The 27,978-nt window shown below is 40.5% G+C and overlaps 3 protein-coding genes across 3 annotated transcripts in view; all 3 read right to left on the minus strand.

Annotated features, from left to right (window-relative positions):
• The window catches only part of ANKAR (ankyrin and armadillo repeat containing), a gene marked incomplete at both ends in the record, with an annotated part of 53,031 nt that extends 42,632 nt beyond the window's left edge, over positions 1–10,399 (minus strand). The window contains 4 exons of the mRNA XM_080689361.1: positions 1,114–1,217; positions 3,035–3,198; positions 5,976–6,413; positions 9,799–10,399. Of these exons, the coding sequence (XP_080545487.1) occupies positions 1,114–1,217; positions 3,035–3,198; positions 5,976–6,413; positions 9,799–10,399 (1,307 nt within the window). The remainder of the gene's footprint in view (positions 1–1,113; positions 1,218–3,034; positions 3,199–5,975; positions 6,414–9,798) is intronic.
• Positions 10,400–14,685: 4,286 nt separating this feature from the next.
• Positions 14,686–19,849, minus strand: ASNSD1 (asparagine synthetase domain containing 1; the record flags this gene model as incomplete). The annotated part of the gene is made up of 3 exons (XM_080689362.1): positions 14,686–14,971; positions 17,537–17,718; positions 18,392–19,849. 3 exons carry the CDS (start codon positions 19,847–19,849, stop codon positions 14,686–14,688), a joined length of 1,926 nt encoding a protein of 641 aa, XP_080545488.1.
• A 21-nt stretch (positions 19,850–19,870) lies between these two features.
• On the minus strand, positions 19,871–25,256 carry ASDURF (ASNSD1 upstream open reading frame; the record flags this gene model as incomplete). The annotated part of the gene is made up of 4 exons (XM_080689839.1): positions 19,871–19,941; positions 20,623–20,698; positions 23,181–23,234; positions 25,149–25,256. 4 exons carry the CDS (start codon positions 25,254–25,256, stop codon positions 19,871–19,873), a joined length of 309 nt encoding a protein of 102 aa, XP_080545965.1.
• Positions 25,257–27,978: the final 2,722 nt, after the last annotated feature.

Here is a 27,978-nt window from a genome sequence, read left to right on the forward strand (position 1 = left end):
TCACCATAGTGATAGTGACATGTCTGCACACAGCACTTGTAGGGCTTCACCCGCCCCCCCCGCCATTCTCCTCCCCTTCCCATACATGGTATTGAGATTGACACTGATATTCTCATGTGTGTCCATAATGTCAGTGGAAGTTTTCCTTCAATGATCCTGCCTCCCCTCTTCCTCTCCCCTAGACCATCTCCCTGGCTCCACTGAAGTTTCTTCTACATTATCTGAAGCCCCTCTGATGTCTAGATTACTCCCCAGCTTCTACATATGAGGGAAAACTTATGACCCTTCACTTTCTGCGACTGGCTAATCTTACTTAACATACCCAGGTCCATCCATTTTCCTGCAAATTACACCATTTTGTTCTTTATTGCCAAGTTCCTGTATGCTGTAATCCAAATATTTCCTCTGAGCTCTATTTTTTCAAAAAATTTCCAAAATTCATTTTTCCAAAATTCAGTGTTCAGAATGTAAAAATCCAAGAACACAACACGTAAAAGAACTTGGAAATACTGGGAGGAAACGTGCCCCTCCACAAAATGACAGGCATATCAGACCTGGCAGAAGAAGGGTTTAAGCCATTTATATGGATATCTCATATATATGATTGAACTCAAGGGAAATTTACTTTTGAGCTACACCCCAGACCTATTTATTTTTTATTTTGAAACAGAATCTCTTTCAGTTGATGAGGCTAGCCTTAAACCTATGATCCTCCTGTGTCAGCCTCTCCAGTGCTAGGATTATAGGCACGTGCCAACAAGATTAGTTAAGCACTATTTTTCATGGAAGTAAAGTGATCCATGCTGAGTTTATTGCTTTCAGTTGCCCCACAGGATTTGATCCCCATATCCATTGATATTTAACCACTGTGTTAATTGTAAGAACTAATTACAAGCCCCAAGAATTACTATGCAGGATGTATCAAAGTGTAGGAAGTAATAACTATATCCTTTAATACTTTGTTGAGTCAATATGCCATTCATGGGATTACTGTTGTTCTAGGATCTCTATCCTAAGGTTTGAAATTAGCCTTTGCATTTTGACACTTTCCCTGTTATCTATTAACATACTACAATATGTGTTAAGTGTGAATAATTACTGAAAGTTCTTTACCTTTTTCCATAGAACTCCATGACTGGTATTGAGTAATATTCTTTGTATCCTGAATCTTCTGCAAATGACTTAGCAGCACAGTCCCGTATTTTTTCTAAATTGATCTAAAATATGAGTTATGTTACTACAAACTATCTTTAAACAAATCCAAACAATATAATATACATAATCAGAAAGCTCTTGTATAAAACTTTGTGTACATAAATGACAAATCTTTTTTGTGTGTGGTACTGGGGATTTAACATAGGGGTATTCTACCTCTGAGCTACACCCCCAGCCTGGCTTTTTTTTAAAACAGGGTCTCATTAAGTTGCAGAGAGCTTTGCTAAATTGCTGAGGCTGGCCGTGAAGCTGTGATCCTCCTGCCTCAACCTTCCAAGTACTGGGTTACAGGGGGATGCCACCACTCCTGGCTTAAATGACAAATTGAAAATATAATACCCCAGAAAACCTTAGAGCAACTGCACAATTCAATCTCTACTGTGAGAATTAAATAAAAGAAGGAAGAATATATAATATAGACAGGGTAGAAAAGCAGTGTCGGTTGAAATGTATGATGTGTATGCAAATTCCAGAAGCAGAAGTGCTGTTCCCACAAATCTACCGTTCAATCCAGCATTCCTGGGTATCTACCCAAAAGAAAGGAAACCAAACTACCAAACCACCAAACGAATGCATGTGTATCTACGTTCATAGCTGCACAATTCACCATAACCAAACTGTGGAACCAGCCAAGATGTCCATCGACAGATGAATGGATTACAAAACTGTGGGAGATGTACACAATAGAATTTTACTCAGCCATAAAAAATACAATTGCGGTATTTACAGGGAAATAGATGCATCTTGAGGACATTATGCTAAGTGAGATTATTCAGTCACAAAAAGCAAGGAATCAGATTCTTTCCCTAATATGTGAAAGCTAAGGTGAATGGGTCATAGGAGGAACTCTAGGTGAAAAAAGAGATCCTATAGAGGAGAAAATAAGACAACCTAACTGTGGGGATGGGAGTGGGGAGAGGGAAACGCTTTAAAGCGCATGATGTACTTACTCATATCGAAGTCAACTGCTAAACCAAGCATGGGTGGGAGGGATGGGGAGGGAGTGAGGTGGGGACTGGGTGGGGGCTGGCTGGGCGATGTGTGCATCTACGTCTACACAAGTTTTTTACCCCATTATGATGTATAAATACAATGCACTAATATATATATATATATATATATATATATATACATATATATAAATAAAATAAAAATAAAAGTAGTATTGTTCCCAAATTCTAGAGACTCTTTCTCTCTCTCTCTTTCTCTCTCTCTCTTTCTCTCTCTCTCTCTCTCTCTCTCTCTCTCTCTCTCTCTCTCTCTCTCTCTCTCTTATACTGACATTTGAGGAGAAAGGAAGCATTAGGTGAAGTTCAAGGCTTTCTATTGCACTCTCTAGTTAACTATTCTGGGCAAACATGGTCCATTAGAAGTCTGTATATTCTGTGAGAATGATCATTGTATCTAGCTTGCTTGTCACTTTCTGACATTCAACATAGTTTCTTTGATATAGTTGCACTTAAAAAAGATATAGTTAGCTGGGTGTGGTGATGCATGCCTGCAATCTCAGTACTTGGGAGGTGGAGACAGGAGGATGGCAGGTTAGAGGATAGCCTCGGCAAGTAGTGGGACTCTCATCAATCTAGTGAGACCTTGTATCAAAATAAAAATAAAAAATAGGGCTGGGGGTGTAGCTTGGCAGTAGAATGCCTCTGGGCTCAACTCCTAGTGTATATATGAAAGATATAGTTGCCCTTAATTCATGTGCCTGTATCAACAGAGGCATTTCTTGATAGAAAAACAGGAAAAAAAGGGTTGAGAAACAATGAACTGTCTTAATAATAATAATAATAATAATAATAATAATAATAATTCACACCTTAAACTCATCCAGAGCATTTTCAATTGAAGCAGTGCTGATATCAAATTCAATTCCTCCATGCGCATGAAAATACTGATTCTCTTTGTAGTGAAAATTCTGGCATTTAAAGTCTCGTCCATAAATAAATGGAGGCAGTTCTCGCTCTGTTTTGACCTTGTCATCTCCCCAAATGAAAACAAACGCAAACTTTAATCAATTAATGGCACTTAGGGTGGAACCCAGGGTCATTATTCTACGTCTGAGATACACCCTTGTCCCTATTTTATTTATGTTGAAGCAGGCCTCACTAAGTTGCTGAGACTGGTCCTAATCCTGCAATCCTCTTGTCTCAGTCTCCCAAGTATTGGGGTTATAAGCATGGGCCACCACACGTGGCTCAACTTTTATTTTAAAAGAGAACAGCAGAAACAATTATATTTTTGGAGATCTAAATTCTCATTTATGGAACCAAAGTGAAAAAAATAGCACATGAAATTAAAATCTTGGTAATCACCGTCTACAAAATTAATGTATATAGAGAGAATACTAAGTTAAATTTATATAATACACTTTGGGCATTTTCTGTAGTTTTATTGTGCAGATATTTCAAAAGCATAGTCAAAACATAACTGTACTGGATTTTTATGAATAATCTCAAGACTAATGTGTATCCAAATCTTAAGAAAATACTAGAAATTCTGTGCCTTAGAAAATCTTTAGTTAAATAACAAAAACTCTCTTCGTTTAGGTAAAAAGAGACACTATAAAGAAGCAGCTGCTTGGAGTCAGGTGCGCACCGAGTACCAGTACTTGGGAGGCTAAGACAAGAGAACTTCGTGTTCAAGGACAGCCTCAGGAGTCCTGAGACCTATCAACCTAGTGAGGCCCTGTTTCAAAATGAAAAGAAAACAGGGCTGGTGGTGTAGGAGGTAGAATGTCCCTGGATTCAATCTCCAGTACTATAAAAAAGAAGCAAACAACGACAACAAAAAAAACTAAGTGCTTGGGAGACTGAGACAGGAAGATCATGGGTTTGAGGACAACCTCAGCGCAGAGCGGACCTCTCAGCAATCTAGGAAGATCCTGTTTTCAAACCAGGGCTCTGGGTGTAGCTTGAGAGTGGAATGCCCCTGGGTTCAATCCCTAGTACCTACCCAAACACAAATAATCAAAATTTTCTCATATGATAAAAATAACAAGCCTGTATTTCTGGAAAGTAATGAAATCACACATACAGCTTGTTTAAAAATAATTTTCTAAAATCTAGCAAAGATTAGGTTTATTCAATATTTTTGATGGTTATTAGATGGTTTTATCAATATAAGGTACATAATGCATTTTTTTTTTTTTTTGGTGGTACTGGGGGTGGAACCCAGAGGCTTTTTCTACCTCCGGGCTATACTCTCAGACCTATTTTCTACTTTATTTGGAAACAGGATCTCACTAAGTTGCTGAGAGCCTCACTCAGTAGCTGAGGCTGGCTTTGAATCTGTGCAATCCTCCTGTCTCAGCCTCCCAAGCGCTGGAATTACAAGCATGTGTCACCACGCTTAGCTATATAGTGCATTTTGAGAAATGTAAAAGATGCATAAACATGCAAAATATCATAGCCTAACCTCACTACCTCTAATTAACTATTAACATATAGATCCTATTTGCTCAGGTATTTCCAGTTCAATTTATGTTTCCTCTGTCCCCGAAGAAAAGCACTGTTGTGATTTCATTTTTTAATTTTTTGTGGTACTGGTGATTGAACCCAGGGGCATTCTACATAAGAGATATATCTCCAGACCTATTTTATATTTTAAAACAGTGTCTTGCTAAGTTGTTGAGTTTCTTGCTAAGTTTGCTAAGTAAGGCTGGCCTCAAACCTGTGATCCTCCTTTCTCAGCTTCCCAAGTACTAGAAATATCGGCATACATCACCACATCCAGTATGATTCCATTTTTAAAGAGTTCAGAGATAGAAGCCTGCCTGGCTGCCTTCCTTTCTTCTTTTTTTCCTTCCTTCCTTCCTTCCTTCCTTCCTTCCTTCCTTCCTTCCTTCCTTCTTTCCTTCTTTCCTTCTTTCTTTTTCTATCTTCCTTGGTACTGAAGATTGAATCCAGAACCATTCTACTTCTGAGATATATTCCTAACCCTTTTTGCTTTGAAACATATTCTCACTAAATTGCTGAGTCTTGCTATGCTGTTGAGGCTGCCCTTGATGCTGCAATCCTCCTGTCTCAGCCCCCCAGTACTGGGATTAGAGATGGGGTCACCACTCCTGGCTGGGCTAGGGATAATATTCACCATCTGACATCTCATGATATAACTTTTCATTAAATTATTTCCAAATTTCTACTGAATATTTGCCATCTTAAGAGAAAGTTCATTTTAATAAGCCCTCATGTTTGACACCAGTTAGAAGGTATAAAGAGTGTGGCACTTTGGATAGTATGAGGAGTTTGCAAGGAAGTCATCAAACTCTATATAAGTGAGGTTCTATTTGAGCTCTCTTCCCTTATGCTTCTATTTATTATAATTATAATGCATATATTGCCCTCATGCAATTACTATAGTTTTTAATGTTTCAATGTCCTTTTCAGAAATTAAAGCCATTCAACTTGTACACTTTAAGAAAAACAAAATATAGATATTTAAATAGAGGTATATTGACTTTATAAGCAATTTGGATAAAACTGGCACATTTCCCTTATTACTTAGAGCTTGTTTTAAATCTTTCTGTAGACTTTATAATTAGTATAAATGTATGCAAAATATTTACATATACCAAATATTTTTAATGACATTAAATATATTAAATATCATTTTTCTTTCCTATCAGGTTATAACTATGCTATATGCATGACCCACATACTAGAGAAAAAAATTAAATTTTAATATGCCTTAGAGTACTGTGCATTAAATATACTTAATACACAACTACACTTCATATTTGACTGTTGGTGATATCTTACCTGAAAAAGGCTGAAGTAGACTATTTAAGTATGGCACTTTCATCTTCTTTTTTAAGCTCAGTAAAAATGGAATCAGAAAACATATCAGCTTTAGATAGCCTATCCCTTTTCTGACTTCACTTTTCTTCTCAAAGTGTTTTTGAATAATCTTTTTCTGAAGATACAGTCTTTGTTGGAGTCTCTGATAGGTACAAATATCAAGATAATCCTGATTATATTTTATAGCATTAGTAAGCCAATAGCTTGTTTCAAATATGAAGACGTTTTCATACTGTTGAATTTGTGTGGTACTGAACGTCAACTTTAACAAAATATTCTCAGCGTATTTCATGAATACGGCCTTTTCTTCGGGGCTGTTGGGGCTGTACGTTGGATCTTCATTCATGTCTTCATCATAGATTCCACTGAAGTCTGGGTCTCTTGTAATATCAATCAAACCTTCACAGTAAAAGAGAAAGCTTTAAGATTGTGGAAGCTTCACACTTGGCTTCGGGGTAAATACAACAGACTGAACACAGGGTTTCAATTGAGATCCTGCCAGAACAATAGTTGTTCTTTTGGAGTAAAGAAACAATATCACGGAAACATAATACATTTCCATGTTTAATCAAGAAAAACATGGAAAGACAATAAGAAAATGTCTTTTTTTTTCTGTACTGGGATGGAATCCCGGGGCACTCTATCTTTGAGCCACACCCCCCCCATCCTATTTTTTATTCTTTATTGAAACAAGACCTCACTGAGTTGCAAAGGGCCTCACTAAGTAGCTGAGGCTGTCTGCAAACCGCGATCCTCCTGTTCCAGCCTCTTAAATGCTGGGATTACAAGCGTGCGCCACCACACCCAGCTATGTGATGTCTTTTAAAGCAGGGGATCAGCTTCTCACTTGGGCAAAAAGTATAATCTGTAGCTGGGCATAATGTTTTAGGCCTGTAATCCCAATATTTGGGAGGCTGAGACGGGGAGTTGCAGGTTTGAGGGCAGCCCCAGCAATTTAATGAGGTTCTATTTCAACATAAACATTAAAATTGGGCTGGAGGTGTAGTTCGGGGGTAGAATCCTCTTGGGTTCAATCCCTGCCCCGCCCACTTACACAAGGGAGACAATATATAAGAAACAACTCGTTTGCTAAACTACTCATGATGAAACAAGAATTAAAACTTTATTTTACTATAAAAAACGACAAATTTCCTATGCTACCTTTTCTTGCCATTCTTCTTGTAAAATTGTTTTTTGAGGTAGTTGCATCAACAATGTTACTCTTACTCTTATCTTGAGAAAGGTAAGACTTGAAGTCAGAAAATACGATTTTGTAGAAAATGTGAAGTCTGTTTGTCACCTATGTGCTATTTGTAACATAAGTGAAAATGATAAAACATTTCTCCCCTCTCTTTTTCCATTTTTATTCTTCATATCTATAAAAACTCTAAACATGTTAGATTTTTCTTTTTCTTTTTCTGGTACCGGGGATCAAACCCAGGGGCATTTTGCTTTGGAGTCACACTATCACCTCTTTTTTATTTTTATTTGAAACAGGGTCTCGGTAAGTTGCTGCGGGTCTTGCTAAATCGCTAAGTTTGTTCTTAGACCTGGGATCCTGCTGTCTCAGCCTCCTAGGTGCTAGGATTACAGGCATGTGCCACTCTGCCCAGCCACTGTTGGGTTTTCAATATAGCCACTGTAATTCATCTTCCTTTTGCAATAGAGTTATTAAAAAATAAAGAGATTACAAAGAAGTTAAGGAGATTCTGAGTTTTAACAATATCTAAATATAAGTCCAAGAAGCGTCGATACCACTAAAACTTTCTGGCTGGTGGTGGAAAGGACCCAGCATGAAACACATCATTTGCCATTAAACCGCAAGGAGGTTTAGGACTTGGAAGTACCTAGTGGGGCGTGGGAAGGACAGGCTTCCCAATCCTAGGCTGTCTTCCCCAGATAGCACGATCCTGTTCTCTTTCTCACTGAAAGCGCTGCAAAGCACAGCTGAAGGCCAGGAGGAGCAGTTTAGCTGAAGAGGGGTTCAGAGTGGCCTTGTGAACAGGGAGACCATAGCACTTTCCCCTCCTGTGGCCCCAGATTCAACTGCTCTAGACACGGGACTGGAGGAAACAGATGGAACATTTGGGGCGGAGGCTCCCCAGCGAAGGTCAGGGTTTCCTCCTGATCACCCCACTGTGAAATCTACCTGCAAGCGAGCCCCCACTACTGACTCACTACTGAAAGGTTTGGTATCTGGGGAGGGCTCATTCTCTGGTTCATAGATGCTGTGTTCTTGCAAGGTAGATGCGTCATGAACCGATAAAATGATGTCTTGATTTATTTACATTTTATTTACATGACTTGAACTAGTCTTGGAGGTCCGGAAGTGATGGCACTTCCAAGTGAAACATAATATATTTTAAGATCTTGGTCATGCCATATTCTTTTCACCAGTGAAACTGTACAGTGCCAGATTTTCAGTGGGCTTTGAGAGGAAACCTCCAGAGGTACCAACACCACAGATAGAACAATATTCTCCTATGGGAGAAATAATTTCTACCTTATACCCTCTATCCTTAAAATCTGCTCTCAGCAAAAGCTGATTACCTTGTATGAGTACCATCTCCAAGAAACGGAACTGCTTGTAGGTACAACAAGGCTGGAGAGCCTGAAACAACACACCTGGAAATCCAGCCCATAGCAGACGAGTCAGGCTTCCTTACTGTCATCAAACAAATCTTTAGTCTCAGGAATCTGAACTCAGCACTCCGGGCACAGGTACAGTTAACAGCAGAGTTAGCAAAGAAACACCACTGTGTTTCAACTCCTAACAAGAGATTCAGAAGTAGTCGGTGGCCAGGTGCAGTGGCACACACCTGTGATCCTGGCAACTTCGGAGGCTGAGGCAAGAGGATAAAAGTTGGAGGCCAGCCAGGGCGATGTTTTTGTCTCTAAAACCAAAACAAAGCAAAAGGTCTGGGGGATGTAGCTCAGTGGTCGAGTATCCCTAGGTTCAATCTCCAGTACTGGAAAAAAAAGTGTTTAGTGGTATGTAGCGATGGTGGTGACTGGGGACGACTCTTTTGTGTAACCACTGTACCTAGATATCATTGAGACTGGATGCCTGAGGACATTCCAAACTTTGAGAATGGTCCATAGGAAATTTTAGTTGGCCTGCATCTGTTTTTTGTTCTTTTTTTTTTTTTTTTTTTGGTGGTACTGGGGTTCCTGGAAACCGTTTTACCTCCGGGCTACACTCCCAGACCTTTATATTTTTTATTTGGAAACAGGAGGGTCTCTTAAGCCAGCAAGGCTGGCTTCGAACCTCCACGATCCTCCTGTCTCTGCCTCCCAAGTGCAGGGATTACAAGTGTGTGCCACCACGTCCAACCTTGCTTGTTCATTTGTAACTTGGATTCAATGTCATTCTTTTTTAAAGTTCACAAGAATTGTAATGTGGAAAGCTAACCAACCAGGCGACTGATGATTTTCACATTGTCCTCGAATTCCACTCTTTTTCCTGGTTCTATTATTGATTTTCTTGCTTAGCCGCTGTAAGATAAAAAGTGTGAACCCAAAACTACCCGACAGTTGGAATCTGATCTGATCTGTTCTGCAGAAATTGGGGATTAAGATGAAAGACGCAAGATGCTTGACTTAAACATTGTGGTGGTATTTATACATCATTAAATTTTATTACAGAGAATAATACAATTATTCTACAAAGTTATTTATTTTAGAAATAATGGGTCTATTTGGAAATTTATGTCAAAAAATAAATTACTTTTAAACTAAAAATGGTTTCTGGTGAAAAAAAATAAGAAATGTTAAATCCTCTTACCTGCTGAACTAAACTCTGCAAAAATATCTTTTGTTGTTTGAGGTTTCCCATCTGGATCAATGTCCATGATGGTACGCCATAATTCCGAGAACCTGGCTCGTTTCTCTTTGGGCATATAGATTCCATGCCACAGTGCTTTCAGCATATAGTCAACATAGATCAGAATTTGCCCAATTCTGGTATCATAATAAGCTGGAGGTAACTGACAAGAAGAACTCTGATCATAATTAGCTTCCAAACTGATTGAAGGAATTTGATTTAAGCAGTAAATTCCAATAGCCAACTCCCTTATGATCTGATGGATTTCTCTGTAGTCTAGGAGGGCGGTAGGGTCGACGGGCATCAGCAGGATGGCAGTGGAGAAGCCCACATTATTCATCTGACTCATAAGGCCACACGGGATCTCCAGCTGAGAGCGAACGTCCTCTTTGGTAGACAACCAGCTAACTAGTGCTGTGGTTAGTAACTCTTGCACTTCACTTCGGTCAAATTTTTCAAAGAAAGCAGAAGCATTTCTCTGTACTGCTAAGTTTTCCAAATAAGTTTCTTCATCTTGAACTTGATCGAATCTAGTTAATCCTTTTTTGGGCAATCTTAACATTTCTCAGTAAATCTAGGGTGTCCTTCTTGAAGTTCCTGCAATGAACAAAAGGGAGAAGACAAGCAATAAAATTTGCCGTGGTATGGGAGCTGGGTTTCCCTAGAAATAAATCTGTACCTTTGATCTTTCTAAGGCTAATCTTTTCATGGTTAACCATTACATTGTTTTAATCTTAATTGCAGTCTGAGAGAGCTGGTAGTCTGGGCTCCACACTCGGAGAACCCAGCTCAGCAACACAGGCATTATAAGACGAAGAGATGGAGACTTTAAAGATGACAAGACTTGAGGTCTGAGGTTTCACATCTATCAGAATCAGAACACACGTGTGTCTGTACTCAAGCCCAAGCGCTGCGGCCACCTGCAGCTCACGTCTGATATGGAAAAGGGGAGGAGCCTACTTTGGAATAATTGCTCTCTTCTTTAGGCGAGGGAAGCCGCGTCCACCATGGTCCTCAGAGTATTTTCAGGAGCCTGGGACAGTCGTTCCCTTGAGTGGCTTCTCTCTAGGTCCTGGGCCCACCCTCAGGTCCTCGGGTGGGGAGAAGCAGGCCGCTCAGGGAGCACTGCTCGCCCTCTGGGGCTCTGCCGGGCCTGCTGGGCCGCGCCGTTGGTCCTCGGCCGGGGAAGCGCCTCGGGCCAGCGCCTCGAGGACCGCTGGGCTGGACCGCTGGGCTGGACCGCTGGGCCACGGCGCTCTGTGCCGCCGCCTGCAGCCGGCCACCGGGTGACCCTATGCTAACGATCCTGACCCTTCTCTAAAACTAGTCCACCTTCACGCTCTGGGCTCCGCGCTTCTATTTGTTTCTGCTCAAACACAAATGGATAGGCAGGGGCCAGAGCAGCAGGCTTTGACGGGGTCCAGAGACGGAATCCCACCTGCGTTATCATTCTTGGACTCAGTAAACACGCATGGGTCACCAACTGTGAGCCGGGCACTGTGCTAGAGGCTGGAGATCCTGGAAGACAGAGCCAACGCCAACCTCCCGGGAGCTTCCCGCTGAGCTGAAAGCCACACAGGTGCGTTTGCCCGGGAAATAAATACACAGTGTGAAGGCGGCAGCTGGAGGAAAGCTCACCTAGGCCAGGGATTCTAAAAGGCCGCCCAAGGAGGGACTCTTAAACTGAGAGAGACTGGAATGAAAATGAGCCACCCAGGCAAAGAATAAGAGAAGTAGCTTTTCAGGAACAGAGAAGCGTAGGTGAGGAACGATTGAAGTGAAGGGAAAAAGTTGACATTTTTGAAAAGCAGAAAATCTTGCCTAGAGAAGAAGTGTGAACACAAAATAAGTCTTCGAGGCAGGCGCGAGAGAGCGTGATTGTCTAAAAGACAGTGGAGATGGAGGCAGTGGAGATGGAGTGTACGTGTGGCTGTGGATGGATTTAAATGAGGTAGCCTACTGGTAATAGATTAAATAGGGAGGTATCGAATGGAGACTATGTGGAGGTGCCTCTGGAACTTCTTTCAGGAGCCACACAGTTTACTTTGAAGTACTGGAGAGAAACAGATGTAAGATATGCCATACACATGTGCCATAACCCAGACATATACAGGTCTGGGTTAAGGGTGGCAGCGGAGGCGAGATGTATACCTTTGCACAGTTGTTACGGTCTTAAAAGCAGAAAGTGATGAGAAACACCAAAGGAGAGCATGGTTGAGAACACAGGGTGGAGGCCTATGCCCTTTACACTTTTAGGTCAGGTAAACCCAGGTATGGTGGTGCACGCCTGCAATCCCAGTACTTGGGAGGCTGAGACAGGAAGCTCGAAAGTTCAAGAACAGTTTCAGAGAGACGCTCAGCAACCTAGCAAGACTGGTTTCAAAAAGCAAAACTAAACTAAAATAAAATGAAATAATAAAAAATAAAAAAATGGCAGGAGGAAAACCAAAATTAGTCAGAGATCCACAGAGTATTTTAAGAATAAGGGAATGGCCACGTTCATTGGCTGCTGCCAGGTCAGGGAAGATGAGAAATGAAAATTCTTTACAAGATGGAGGTTCTGGGTGACTGGAACAGAGCTTCTCTTATATCAAACATGTCATTATTTTAGCTACTATGGAAATAAGGAATATTAATAAATGTATGGTAGCTATTCCAATGCAAGAAATGTCAAAACACATACCATCTTTTAAGAGACTTAAATGTTTGTACTTGTGAAGTATGACCCTACGTGTAAATTCTTGTTAGAGTTGTTTTTTTTTTAATGTTGTTCTGGTAGCTTGTTTGTTCTGTGTCTTAAATCTTGGGTTAAGAGTTGTCCCCCCCCCACCTTTTAAGATTAAAATAGAACATCCCAAAGTTCATGGGATTACACAGCAAGAAGGCTATAAACCAGGCCCTCTGTGGGTAAAGTGTATGCACATGTATATGTGCACACCCCCCTCCACATACACACACAGTAACTTGCTGTAGCAGATAACTTGGAAATTCCTTAGAGGCTCAACTGATTAAATCGATATAATATATATAAAGCTCACAGACTAGTTCCTGGCATGTAGCAGTATGTTTTGATAGTTGTTTTTCACTGTATTGGTTTTTTTGGTCAAGATAATTATATACTCAATGCTAAGCTATGGGGCATCCCTTATTCCCAGAACATGCAATGTCAATTTAATGTTCAGGACCACTTTTGAACTTACTTGTCTTCAGATGGAGGGATGAAAGCCATGCTGGTAATACCTAAGGCTGGCCTGATCATTGCGTTTACCAAGAAACAAATGCAGAACATGAAAGCCTCTGACAGGCTTCTACTTCTGTCTTAAAATTTCTTTCCTCTGATTAAGGAATCAAAGTGTGGGCAGATCTAGAAAGGACGTCAGCCCTACCTGAGGAGTTTCCAGTGATGTTGGTTTGGTAGTTAATGGTCGAGTACTGTGGATGGATGTCGGGTTGGAATGGGATTAACAGACTAAAAAGGTGGAGACAGTGTGTGCATGAGAGGTCAGAGATGAAAAGTAGAGGAAGATATAAGACCAGGGATGTGCATTTAAATAGGGAAAGACAGCTGGGCATGGTGGCACACATCTGTAATCACAGTACTTGAGAGGCTGAGACAGAAGGATCGCAGGTTTAAAGTCAGCCTCAACAACTTAGCAAGACTGTTTCAAAATTTAAAAAAAAAAAAGGTTGGAGGTAGAATGTCACTGAATTTAATCTCCAGCACCAAACCAACAAAAAATTGGTAAAGATATTAGTAATGATGACCAAAATTTTAAATTATCGCTTATGAACCTCTTTTGATCACATTTGAGTTGACTTATGATAAGCTTCCCTCTGCAACCTCAGAATGGGACAAGTCAGAAGACCATGTGTTTAGAAGGTTGGAATTTGAACCTACTCACTGCTTCTAGAAAGTGAAGTGAGTTGGGTTGGAGATTAAACATAACCAAGCTATATAAACTTTTTTTTTTTTTTTTTGGTGGTACTGGGGTTCCTGGAAGCCCTTCTACCTCCGGGCTACACTCCCAGACCTATTTTTACATTTTTATTTGGAAACAGGGTCTCCTAAGCCAGCGCGTGCGGCTGGCTTCGAACCTGTGCGATCCTCCTGTCTCTGCCTCCCAAGCGCGGGGATTACAAGCGTGTATATAAACTCTTGAAAAAAAGATTTAACAATTTTGCTGAAATGGAGGTACCAGAAGGGTGGCAAGCCCAGAGGGCATGGAAGCTCTCTTTGGCCGCCTACCCCCGTATGCCATGCCCTGTACATCTCTTCCATCTGACTATTCCTGAGTTACAGCCTTTGTAATAAACTGCAATAAAGTGTTTACCTGAGTTCTGGCAGCCTTTCTAGCAAATTATGGAAACTGAGGAGGGGGTTGTGGAAACCTGTGATTAATAGCTGGTTAGCCAGAAGCACCAAAGGCCTCAACTTGTCACTGGCAATTGGAAGAGATCATCTGTGACACCCGTCCTCAACCTGTGGATCTGATGCTTGGGTGGAGTCAGAACTGAATTAAATTGTAAACATATAGGTGATGTTCAGAGTTGGAGAATTGATTGGTGTAAAAAAAAAACCAAAAAAAAAAAAACCAAAAAAAAAAAAAAACCAAAAAAAAAAAAAAAACCCCACACATCAGGTGTGTCAGTAGTATGAGAATGTAAAGAGGCTGAGTTTGTTTTCCCATACTAACTCTCTTTATGGTAGTAACACAGAGAAATATCACAATCATGGAGCTTTAAAATAGGAAAATCAAAATTCAGTAAATGACCTTTATTGTACAATAATAAAGCAACAAAGTTATTATATAACCATCAATCAGAAAGTACCACTGCATTGTGAAAACATTATGATTTAACTTCCTTTTTAAAAGAAAAGTTTTCTAAGGAAATGGTTTGGAGCCTGCTGCATTTATCAGATGCCTTTTCATTTCTTCTTTCTAACTTTGCAATTCTGGATCCAAATTGCATGGCCCGCTTTGGCAGAAGACTGGAGGCCGTAAGACCAAGTTCCACAGCTGCGAGACGTAAAAGCAGTTTTTCACCAATTCCACGAGGCAACGTCAAGTTTGCCTTTTCCCAAACTGGCAGGGAATTTAGAAAGGAGACAACATTTTCATCCAGGAAAGGAAATCTGAAATACAGAGATAAATAATGCAACCACTTTATAAAAAGAAAATCATTCTGTATGATTATGTATGTATTTTTATTCCTATATTTAACCACATTAAAATATTTCATAACATAAAATGGAGGTACACTTTGATACACTTAATTTTAACAAGTTACAAAATAATTTATACTTGATAAAATAGGTCTACAATGTCAAGAAATAATTTGAAATTCTTTCACAAGGTATCTTTGGAATGCCTTGAAAACAACCATGATCTTAGTTAACAATTCATTCCGATCTGTCTGACCTTTTTGTTAAACAAACTGAACTTTAGGGATATAAAACCAGTATTTCTAGGCACTGACTGTAAAAGAGCTCTACAGTTTAGGACTTATAAAACTTTAACTTATGGTATCAAAATTGTTTAATTACATTAAACATTCAAATGGTGACAAACTGCTAGAACGAAGTTTTTTTTTTTTTTTTTTTTTTTTTTTTGTGCAGTACTGGGGATGGAACCTTCTCCCTCCAGGTTATGCTCCCAGATCTTTTTCATATTTTTTATTTAGAAACAGGGTCTAAGTTGCTGAGAGCCTCACTACGTAGCTGAGGCTGGTTTTGAACCTGTGCTATCCTCCTGTCTCAGCCTGGGATTACAAGTATGAGCCACCACATCCAGCTAAAATATCATATATATATTTTTTTGGGTGGGTCTGGGGATGGAACCCAGGGGCATTAGACCTCCGAGCTACACCTGCCCTATTTTTTATTCTTTATTTTGAAACAGGGTCTCACTAAGTTGCAGAGGGTCTCACTAAGTAGCTGAGGCTGTCCGCGAACGGGATCCTCCGGTCTCAGCCTCCCAAATGCTGGGATTACAAGCATGCGCCACCACACTTGGCAAAAATATCAGACTTTTAAAAAATAATTTTCTGGAAGCCGGGCGTGGTGGCGCACGCTTGTCATCCCTGTGCTTGGGAGGCGGACACAGGAGGATCGCACGGGTTCGAAGCCAGCCTCAGCTACTCAGTGAGACCCTGTTTCCAAATAAAATGTTAAAAAAAAAAAAAAAAAAAAAGGTCTGGGAGTACAGCCTGGAGGTAGAAAGCCTCTGTGATCCACCCCCAGTACCACACACACACACAAAATAATTTTCTGCCCTTTTCACTTCTCTATTTTCCTACAGAATTCTGTTTTTGCTCCCCTTTTGTCTTGTTGTCTCCAATACTTAAACATCCTTTATTCTCACCAATTCTCCAAAATACAAAACAGTTACACTAGCGTTGCATTTCGTCAGATTTCATTCTAGCTCAAGTAAAATGATTGAGGCATTTGTTATATAGAATATTGTATAAAAATGAAATGTAAAAATACAGACTATAATAAACTGCTGTCACTATGTATAGAAATATACATGATAATAAATTACTGAGCTCTAACCACTATAATGGTATTTGTTATATTTTAATTGTGTATTAGCTGCTTCTTTTGTTTGTTCGTTTTCCTTTGGTGGTTGCTAGGAGTGACTCCAGGGGCAGTCTACCTCTGAGATACTCCACCTGCCTTATTTTATTTTGAAACAGGGTCTCACTAAGTTGCGGAGGCTGGCCTCAGACCTCTGATCCTCCTTTTTCAGCCTCCCTCCCAAGTACTGAGATTATAGGCACGAGTCATGGCGTCTGGCTGCATTAGTGATTTTAAACATTATTCACGTGCATTTTTATCTGAGTGTAACTTTTTTTATATGTGCCCTTTAGAATGAACTCCTTTGACTAGATCAATTCCATTCTCTCTAACCTAGCTGAAAAATGGATTACATTTCTATCCTTCTGCCACTTTCTCTTATCACATCTTTAAAAGGAAAACCAATTTACAGATTTATAGTATGGTATTATTTATTTACTATGAGATCTTAAAAATTATAAAATATAACGACAACACTTAATTATATATAACAGGACTGGCAATATAGTAACAACTGTTTAAAGGCCACCACAGTTCAGTGGGAAGAGAAAAATACTGAAGAAGCAAAGAAAGCGACGAATTAGTACGTTTTAAAGCTTCAATTCCCACGAGGCCTACTTGGCCGCTTTGCTTTTGTGTCTAAACCCTTGTAATAAAGTGACTGGGACCATAATTCAAATGAGCATAGACGCAGGCACGAATGTCTAGAGGCAAAGGCCGACTCTACGGCAACGGAGGAGACGCAGGCATTTCAAACAAACGCAACTCTGAGTCCCGCCTGGCGTCACGCCTCGATCTGCCCTCACGGCGCTTTGCACTGCAGGCTTATACTGCATCATCTTGGATGGCACGTTACTAGAAAGACCAACATTACTCTGGGAGACTGAGTTCTGGAAAGCGACGGCTCCAGCCGCTCCTCAGGCTCTGCTTCTGTTTAATAATAAAAGCAGGAATTCTGAATAATTCTGTGTATCTTATTCTGGACTATAAAGCCAAGATATTACTGCTGCTCCTGTCCTTCGTGTAAACAGTCTTCAGATACAAAGGAACTTAAAAAGTCTCCTTTTATAGCCTACTATTTTTGCTAACACACCTCAACAGCCCTCAGATGAATAAACTCACCTTGCTTCTTTTCCATGATCACCAATAACTCTGTCATCACGACCAAGATTTCTAGAAGAAATTCGACCCAGTTCCATTGCTAATTCCTTATTCAACCCTTCCAGGCCAAGTGTCTGAAAGCGGATACGATGACGGGAGTAACCTGCAAGCTGCTCATCTGCACCGATTCCAGTGAGAATAACCTGGAAAAGTTGAAAGAAATCTATACTGAAAATATGAGCTACTACGCAGTAAGGAAAGTAAAATAAAAGCTTAAAAATTTTTAACTATGAAGGTAACACTTTTAGAAAAAACCCACATGGAGCTAGAAGACATATATATCGTATTTCAGTTCAAATGAAACTAAAATATGCTATGTTCTTGTAACTGTAAATGCTAAAAGCTCTAAAGATCAAAATTAGGTTGCAAGGCCAGGCGTGGTGGCACACGCTTGTGATCCCAGTACTTGGGAGCTGAGACAGGAGGATCGAGGTTCTCAGACAGCCTCAGCTACTTAATGAGGCCCTTTGTGACTCAGTGAGATTGTTTCAAAATAAAGAATAAAAGATAAGGCTGAGGGTGTAGCTCGGAGGTAAATGCCCCTGGGTTCTATCCCAGTACTGCAAAACAACAACAAAAAACAAATTAGTTTTCAAAAAACTTTTCCAGTACTGGGAATTAAACCCAGGAGTGCTCAATCACTGAACTCCATCCCAGCCCTGTTTTGTTTTATGTAGAGACAAGTTCTTGCTAAGTTGCCAAGACTGGCCTCAAACTTGGGATCCTCCTGCCTTAGCTCCCTGAGTCACTGGGATTACAGGGGTGCGCCACTATACCCAGCTCAAAAATTCTTGAGAAGATAATACTGAGCCACACCTTTGCATCGCTCTGATACGACTTCACTTCATCCTGGTTCACTACCTGACCGATTCCTCTAGAAGCAAACCAGACTGCACAGCCAATGCTGTCATCCAAAACTGTATCCAAGGGCTGAACCAAGTGACATATGTGAGTTCTTCTCAGCTTTTGTAGTTCTTCCAGAGAAACATTAATTTCAACAAAATTCCAAATCCGAGAAGGGTTAGCAGTTTGCAGTTCCTTTAGTCCTGCTCTTCCTGTAATTCTGTCTGGCACAGTATCAGCGGGGCTAATGGCGGTAGCACCAGCAACGTTCTTAGACAAGTCTTCAGAAGGCATTTCACAATTACTTTTCTGTTCACTCTTTTTCTTACTAAAGCTAACTGGTGGGCTGTTTTCTTTAGTCATAAAAGCCACATTAAGAAGATCAATTGGTTCCCCTAAAGGAACGTGGCGATCTGCAAGGGTTGCGATCACCATGGAATCAATGCCCCCAGAAAACAGGATTGCAACATTTGCTTTCCTTTTACAAGTTTCCAAACCTGCATTCGGTGCCAGGTTTTCATCCCTAGGTAAATACAAGACACGTCTCTGAACGGCGACACTCAGGACGTCAATGAACCGCTGAACCACTTTTTTCGTGTGTCCATCTGTAAGAAAGTCCTGCAGTCTCCCTCTTGTAGGCGGAGTGCTAGAGATGGGTCTGCAGTGAGTTTCCAATGGCGCTTGTGGCAACATTCTATTTAAAGGAACGACAGGTTTTTCAAGATATAATTTGGCTTCACTTGCCACCACGGAAACAAACGCCGGCAAGTCTGCTGAAATCTGAGCCAGGCTATTAACACACTCTTCATCAATAGTCTCCTTACAAATGTATTTCCAAGGATATAATTTTAAAATCACACATCTAGAAATGGCAGTAGAATGGAGATCGATTCTGAAAATCCCAGAGGCTGGAACTTCCCGCCACTGATTTGCCCCCCCAGATTTCTGGGGGCCAACTGAAGAGAGGCAGAAACTCTTGCCCAAACTACTGAAATGCCACAGCAAGCTACGGCGGCCAAAAAAATCGCGGCCAAACCATAAGAAGTGAGTAGATGCTTGATAATATATAAAAGACCAAGGGCCTTGGACTTTGGAGAAGAGTGACAAAATATCAGCTTCATCCTTGCAAGAGGAAAGGTGATTAAACATAATCTGGGTATCATTCTCTTCAGCTTCAACCCGTAGTCCACTAAAGACTTCTCCGTTCCACAGGAACACATTGCCTCTCCTGTCCTCCACAGGCTGGGCAGTCAAGGCGCCTCTCAAGTGAAGGACGTGACCAGAAAATAAACACTGGTAGTTAACATTAGATTTTAACAACCGTTTGCTTCTGCTGGGTCCCCGTCGTTTCAGATTGTACAGTAAACTTTCTTCTAAATCTCTGCTGAAATGCTCAACAGAAAAGCTTACAGAACAACAAATGCCACACATGGTGTATGTACATAAAGGGGGCTACTTCTTCGTTTTTGTCTTCTCTGAGTTTTCTATGTCTTGATATTCTTTTTTCAGTTCATCCAAGATATCTGAGGAAGGGACAAAGGAAAACACAGTAAGTAAAATAAAATCCTTGAGTTTTGCCTAGTAATTCATAGGACAATATAAGCTATTTACCACGACCAAGAACATACATACACGTAAGTGCACAGTCTTATTTTAAATCGCACGATACTTTGGAGGCTCACAGTATTTGACCCAAAGTCACAAAGACAGAAAATGATATAATGGTTTTTCATACTTAAAAACTCTTAAACACATGTTAGTAACTACTGCTTTCTAATACATCTGACAGGTCTCTTTTACAAAAATGTAGATTAATCTTTAGAAGGCTAATTTGAAACAAATCACTATATTAAACTTTAAAGATTTACTTATTTATTTATTGGTGGTACTGGGGTTCCTGGAAACCCTTAAACTTCCGGCCACACTCCCAGACCCATTTTTATACTTTTTATTTGGAAACAGGGTCTCTTAAGCCAGCGCGCGCGGCTGGCTTTGAACCTGCGCGATCCTCCTGTCTCCACCTCCCAAGTGCGGGGATTACAAGCGTGCGCCACCACGCCCGGCTTAAAGATATACTTAAACATTCAGATGCACACAGTTTAATTGAAGCATTGCTACGAATTTCCACAGAAAGCTTACCAAAGATTTTCTGTGCTTTCCCATATAAAATACTAACTAAAGTATTTCTATTAAAGAACACTTACTTTTACTTTCTGAAAGCATTTCTGTTCGGTCTGCAAGAAAGAATATGTTGCTGTTCTGTTGTTGTTTATATACTTTCTGCAAAACATAATTTAGGCTAAATCAAGATTTGACCTAAAAAATAGATGTCAAAACTCTAAATCCTATTATCACTCACTCTTGAACTTCAGGATACAGGTTTAGAACAAAAGATAGCAAAGTGAAATGCTTTTCTTCTTTGTACATACCACAACACCATTAAAAAAAAATTGTACTGGGAATTGAACCCTGAGGCATTCTACTTCCGAGCTACATCCTATTTTATTTTTATTTTGAAACAGAGTCTTGCTAGGTTAGTGAGAGTCTTGCTACTTGCTGAGGTTGTCCTTGAACCTGTGATCCTCCTGCCTCAGCCCCCCAAGTACTGAGATTATAAGCATGCGCCACCATGCCTGGCTTCATTTTTCTTTTTACAAAATAGGCTCTTACCAAACCCATAGGCTTATAATTTATTTTAGTAAATAAGCAATATGTTGAGAATACTTCCTTATTAACACTTATTAATAAGGGTTCTTTCCTAACATTACTGTATGGGTACAACTCACCACAGTGTATTTGCTGAGTACTCAAATTTTAGATATTAAGTACTACCAAGTCTTCATTATAAATCAACATTGTGATGAACATCATGGTAACTAAAATTTTGTACACTTCCATGATTGTTTAAATATAAGTCACTGAAGAGAACTGCTAGGTCAAAGTGTCATACAATTTTAAGGCCTTGATACATTCTGCCAACTTGCCCTCCAGAAAGTCTGTATTAATTTGCCTTAACTTTTTTTTTTTTTTTTTTTGGTGGTACTGGGGTTCCTGGAAGCCCTTTTACCTCCGGGCTACACTTCCAGACATATATATACATATATGTATACATATACATATAAATACATATATGTATACATATACATATAAATACATATACATGTATATGTATATATATACACATATATATTACGTGTGTATGTATGTGTGTGTGTGTATGTATGTATATATATATATATATATATATATATATATATATATATATATATATATTGGAAACAGGGTCTCTTAAGACTGGCTACGAACCTACGCGATCTTCCTGTCTCCGCCTCCCAAGCGCAGGGATTACAAGTGTGTGCCACCACACCCAGCAATTTGCCTTAACTTTTAATATTGCATAGTGATAATATCAGAAATATCTAATCTGTCTGCCATTAAATAATCTTTAAAAATTTCTAGCTGGGCGTGGTGGCGCACGCTTGTAATCCCTGCGCTTGGGAGGCTGAGACAGGAGGATCACATGGGTTCGAAGCCAGTCTCAGCTACTTAGTGAGGCTCTCAGCAACTTAGTGAGACCCTGTTTCCAAATAAAATATAAAAAAAGGTCTGGGAGTATAGCCCGGAGGTAGAAAGCCTCTGAGTTCCACCCCCAGAACCACCAAAAAAAAAATTTCTAAAAAAATTTTTAGAAGGTCGGGTATGATGGCACAAGCTTGTAATCCTAATGCTTGGGAGGCTGAGACAGGATTGCACAGGTTCGAAGCCAGCCTCAGCTACTTAGTGAGGCTCTCAGTAACTTACTGAGATCCTGTTTCCAGATAAAGTATAAAAATAGGTCTGGAAGTATAGCCTTGAGGGTAGGAAAAAACTCTAAAGAAGTTGGGTATGGTGCTATATACCTATAATCTCAGTACTTGGGAGGCTGAGCAGAAGGATTGCAGGTTCCAGGCCAGCTTCAGCAACTTAGACTCTTTCAAAATAAAATAGAAAGGGATCCTGAAGGTTTAGATCAGAAATAGAATGTCCCTGGGTTCAGTCTCCAGTACCAAAAAAAAAAAAATCCTCTAAAAAGCTCAAAACCACTTCTGAACTTTAAAATGTAGTTTTCACAGTAACTAAACATGAAGCAGTTGCTTATTTATAAATACATTGGTGAAAACAGTATTAAATAACTATGTTAAGAATTTAGAAAATTTACCTAAAATAATTAAAGTTCCCTTCCTTCCTTCCTTCTTTCCTTTTCTTTCCTTTTCTTTTCTATTTTTTGCAGGTCTGGGGATGAAACCCAGGGGCATTCTACCTCCGAGCTATATACCCCTGCCCTATTTTTTTATTCTTTATTTTGAACAGGGCCTCACTAAGTAGCTGAGGCTGTCCGCAAACTGCAATCCTCTGGTCTCAGCCTCCCAAATGCTGGGATTACAAGCATGCACCACCACGCATGGCTTAAAGTTCATTTATTTCAAAAGAAAACATTGAATTCAAGAATATTATTAGTGGTTGCAGCTGCAAGATGTCAAAGTACAATTAGCATTTGTTCCAAAGATAATGTAAATGGCATGATAGGGAAAAGGTATCCTCAACTCTGAGATATAGCTATATATGCATTAAAAAAAATAGAACACTTTTTCAGTTTAACTGAAAAGATGTTGAAATCTTATCAATTTTAATATAAAATAATTTTCATGTATATAATTCTTAAAAGTTTAGCATACAGTTAATAACCAAGCCTCCCACATATTATCATCCTCTAGTGACTTACCCTATTCTTCTTCAGGTTAGAAAGTTCATCCACAACAACTTTTTGTTCTTTAATCTATTGAAAGAGAGCAAAAACTTAAGTCAGAGGTTTTCAAAGTATGCTCAATGAGGACCCTTTAAGTAATTGTTTAAAAACTAGAGATGAGATGGGATAAGGGGCTATCATGTACTGAATGTTCAAACGGGCAGTCTGCAAACATAGATTCTTTTCAACAGCAGTTTGTGAGCAGACAAAGTAGGGGAAAGCTAGAGGAAGAAAAAGTGGCTGAAACTGCTCAAAGGCAACCCATTGAGTCCAGACAGGAGGGTTGGTTTTGGTACTAGCATTCATGCTGAGGGCGTCAGTTACTAAACATGGTTTATTCCTTTTATTAAAAATAGACAATGTATACCAAAAGTAATACCAGACTTTCAGTTTAGGTTAAAAACAAACAAACAAATTGAATAAGTGGCCTACTATTTTTTTGTGTGTGTGGTACTGGGGATGGAACCCAGGGGCATTCTACCTCCGAGCTACACACTCCAGCCCCATTTTTTAAAAATTATTTTGAAACAGGTTCTCACTGAGGGCCTTACTAAGTAGCTGAGGCTGTCTGTGTACTGCGATCCTCCTGTCTCAACCCCCAAATGCTGAGTTTACAAGCGTGCTCCACTACATCTGGCCTACTTTTTAAAAATTACCAGTGCTCATGATTTATGATTACATGCACTATGGTTTATGTACTAAATGACATAGCCAGACATTCAGATCTAGCAAATAATACAAAATATCCTACTGGGGAATTGAACCTTTCAATTTCCATCTTTTTATCATTCCTCTGTATATTAAAGACTAAGCACAGCGGTGGCACTAATGAACAAAGCTTCATTTTTTTTTAATCAGAAAAAAGCTCAATAAAGTGAAAAGTAAATTTATTAACTCTTTTCAGTAGCTAGTTATTTTGTGAACATGACTGATTACAGAGCATCACTACTACCTCTGAAAACTGGTTTTATAATTTTTGTGATAGTTAATGCACCTTGGTGATCTTGCTATGGTAATAATCAGAGCGGGCTGTGTGTATTTTGAAAACTCACCCTTGCCCCGACGAGTGTACTTTTCTGGCTCCACAATTGGCACAGGTGGAGTTAAGGGATAAGATTAGGTTGAATCCCAAGATCAAATTTGTACGACCTCCTTGAGAGTTAAGTTTATTTGTACAGTGCTTTTCCATTCATTGTAGGAATAGCAAGTATATATCGATTTACATGAAAGAAACAAGTTGATATAGGGAGACTGAAGACATTTGCTAGAGGAATGTCAGCAGTAGTTTGGGATAGAACCAATACAGAATCTAGGACACTTAAAGGCTATACCCATTCAAAGGTTTTGTCTGTTTATGGCAGTTAAGATTGGTGTTACATGGGCTCCCCCTCCACTCTGCTCTTTCAGTAGAGGACTGACAGTCAGATGCATATTTTAGGATTTAGATTAGCACAAGAGGAGAAAGCCCTGTTAGGAGGGTTTTGCTGGTGTCCAGACAAGAGGCGAAGGCGGTTGCTTTGGTGTGTAAAACGGTGTCACATGGTGGTAAAAGGACATATTTGAACTGAACTTCAGGGAGAGAATTCATAGGCCGCCACGACTGACCACAAGGATGACTCTCAGGTTGCCGGCGTGGATAAACTGGATGGAGAATATCCGTGGTACAACAGATTTGGTAGGTAGGCGGTTTAAAACGAGTAGAGGGTAAAATCCAACCCCAAACTCCGCCCCAAGGCCACCTGGGTCTAATCCTTGTGCCAAGTTTGAGGGTCTCTCTTACTGCAGCTATTTCAGGAAAGAGAAGGATGAACTGCAGCTGTCGAGGGCCATAACCGTGAAGAGTCGAGGCCGCGCCGGCCCCCAGGCCGCGGAGGGCCGCCATCTCCGGGGTCCAGCGACGCCAGGTCCCGAGCCCTCGTGCTTCTCGTTCCGCCTCCCACTCACCTTGCTGTTAAGATCCTCCTTGTGCGCGGCCGAGTGGTCGATGGAGACCTGAGGCGCGCTGTGGTCGGGGCGCGCCCCGGGACTGGGCATCTCCACGCCGCGAAACATCCGCTAGAAGCACAGCTGGGACGGAGCCCCGGGAGCCCCAGGCCCAGATGCGGCGCTTGCGCGCTCCCGCGGCCCCGCCCCTCCCTTCCGGGTTTACTCACGCCTGCGCAGTCCGGGCTGACGCGGGCGTCGTTCTGCGCGTGCGCACAACTGCTTAGGGTGCGAAAGAGCTGAAGCTTCCCGCAGAATCTGAGGGCTTTCTTCTTCCGTCGCCCTCTAGCGGATTGGATGTAGAAACGCTTTTGTAAACTTTTCACGCACTTGTTTCAAATGAATTTACAGGATTAAACGCGCCTCCCAGTGGTAAATATAAAGAATAGTAGTGCAATAGAAATGCTTTGCAAGCCGGGCAAAGTAATCCCAGCATTTGGGAGGCTGAGACCTGGAGAATCGCGGTTCGCGCACAGCCTCAGCTACTTAGTGAGGCCCTCTGCAACTCAGTGAGACCCGGTTTCAAAATAAAGAATAAAAAATGGGGCAGGGGCTGTAGCTCAGAGGTCGAATGCTCCTGGGTTCCATCCCCAGACCCAAAAGAAAAAAAAAAAAAAAAAAAAAAGAGTAATGTTTTGCAAAAGCATGCAGTGTCAGCCGGGCGTGGTGGCGCAAATTTGTAATCCCAGCATTGGGGAGGCTGACCCAAGGATCGCAGTTCGCAGACAGCCTCAGCTACTTAGTGAAACCCTCTGCAACTTAGTGAGACCCTGTTTCAAAATTAATAATAATAATAATAATAATAACAACAACAATAATAATAAAGGTGTGTAGGTCAGGGATCGAATGACTCTGGGTTCCATCCCTAGGCCTGCAAAAAACAAACAAAAACCCCAAACCAGCTGGGTGTGGTGGTGCACACGTGAAGCTCTCAGCAACTTAGTGAGACCCTGTTTCAAAATAATAATAATAATTAATAATAATAATAATAATAATAAAAGGTGTGTAGGTCAGGGGTCGAATGACTCTGGGTTCCATCCCCAGGCCCGCAACAAACAAACAAACAAACAAACAAACAAAACCCCCCAAATCAGCTGGGTGTGGTGGTGCACACGTGAAGCTCTCAGTAACTTAGACCCTGTTTCCAAATAAAATACAAAATAGGTCTCAGAGCAGTATAGCCTGGAGGTAGCAAGCCCCTGGGTGCCACCCCCAGGACCACCAAAAAAATGAAATAAAATATATCATTTCAGATGAGTTGTTTTTCAGTAGATGTCCCATGCAATATTGGCAATATTTCATTCTTTGTGAAAAAGTGACTACATCTTGGAAACATCTTGGTAACAGGTGAAGCAAATTACTAGATGTTCTTTCAGTGCTTTTCTGGGCTTATTTTCTATTAACTGGCCTGTTCTACAGCTCAACCCATGCAAAAGTTAACTGTAGAGGAAGAAGGTAGAGGCAGGTTAGGTTAACTCATACATTTTTGTTAGGTAATGATGCAAATAATTTCTCTTCGAAGGACCAGATAACCCCACAGGTTATGATGTATTGTTCTGTATGACATTAATTGTGTGTCTAACTCTGAAATCTTAACATGTTTTTATTAATACACTGCCTAACTCCCCAAATACTCTCCAAATTGTAACACAATACAAAGTGATGATAATCATATTAGTATGGTGCTAAACTATTTCCACGGTATCGTTTTTTCATGTTTATCCAGTTGCTTCCATTTCCCCCTTTGAACACTCTACATTCTATTTTGCTTGCAGTCACACGTCAGGAGTAGCTGGTATCATTTGTCGTGCCTGTCTGGTTCCAGACTGCTCGTCTGCAGCCCACTACTATACCACCAGTTTCTTCCTTTGTTAATGATTCATTGCTTTTGTGTAACCTGACTACTAGGATGATTTCATGTTTATTGATTTCATTTATAGTCTCCCTCTGATGCTACACTCATAATATATTTAATTCTGTTTAACAAGTGATTTTATTAGCCTCTATTCCAAGGTTCTAAATGAGTAGTCTTACTACTGGGGCTACTAATAGAATTACTGTTCCGGGCTATACTCCCAGATCTATTTTATACTTTATTTGGAAACAGGGTCTCACTAAGTTGCTGAGAGCCTCACTAAGTAGCTGAGGCTGGCTTTGAACCTGTGCGATTCTCTTGTCTTAGCCTCCCAAGTACTGGGATTGCAGCCTGTGCCATCACTCCCGGCTTGTTCTATACTATTTTTTTTTTTTTTTTGTGGGTCTGGAGATGAAACCCAGGGGCATTCGACCTCTGAGTTACACCCCCTGCCCTATTTTTTATTCTTTATTTTGAAACCGGGTCTCACTGAGTTGCAGAGGGCCTCACTAAGTAGCTGAGGCTGTCCGCGAACCGCAATCCTCCTGGTCTCAGCCTCCCAAATGCTGGGATTACAAGCGTGTGCCACCACGCCCAGCTCAATTCTATACTATTGATGGAGCAAAATTAAACATAACCATCTGTGAGTTAGATTGCAGTACATGGCTCAGTTAATTAAATAAAAATAATTATGAAATGTTTATATCAGAGGAGTTGCAAATAGTGATTAGGCATTTATTGTTAGCAAGTTTGCATCTCGATGCTTATAAGACATGCGGAAAGCGGAGTATGGTGGCCCATGCCTGTAATCCCAGCTACTCAGGAGGCTAAGGCAGGAAGAAGATCACAAGTTTGAAGCCACTTTGGGCAAATTAGCAAGATGCTGTCTTGAAATAAAATAAAAAGGGATGTGTGTGTAGGAGGGGTAGGTATAGC

Source organism: Muscardinus avellanarius (assembly GCF_963383645.1).
Source record: "Muscardinus avellanarius genome assembly, chromosome: 2".
In the NCBI taxonomy this organism is placed as follows: Eukaryota; Metazoa; Chordata; class Mammalia; order Rodentia; family Gliridae; genus Muscardinus; species Muscardinus avellanarius.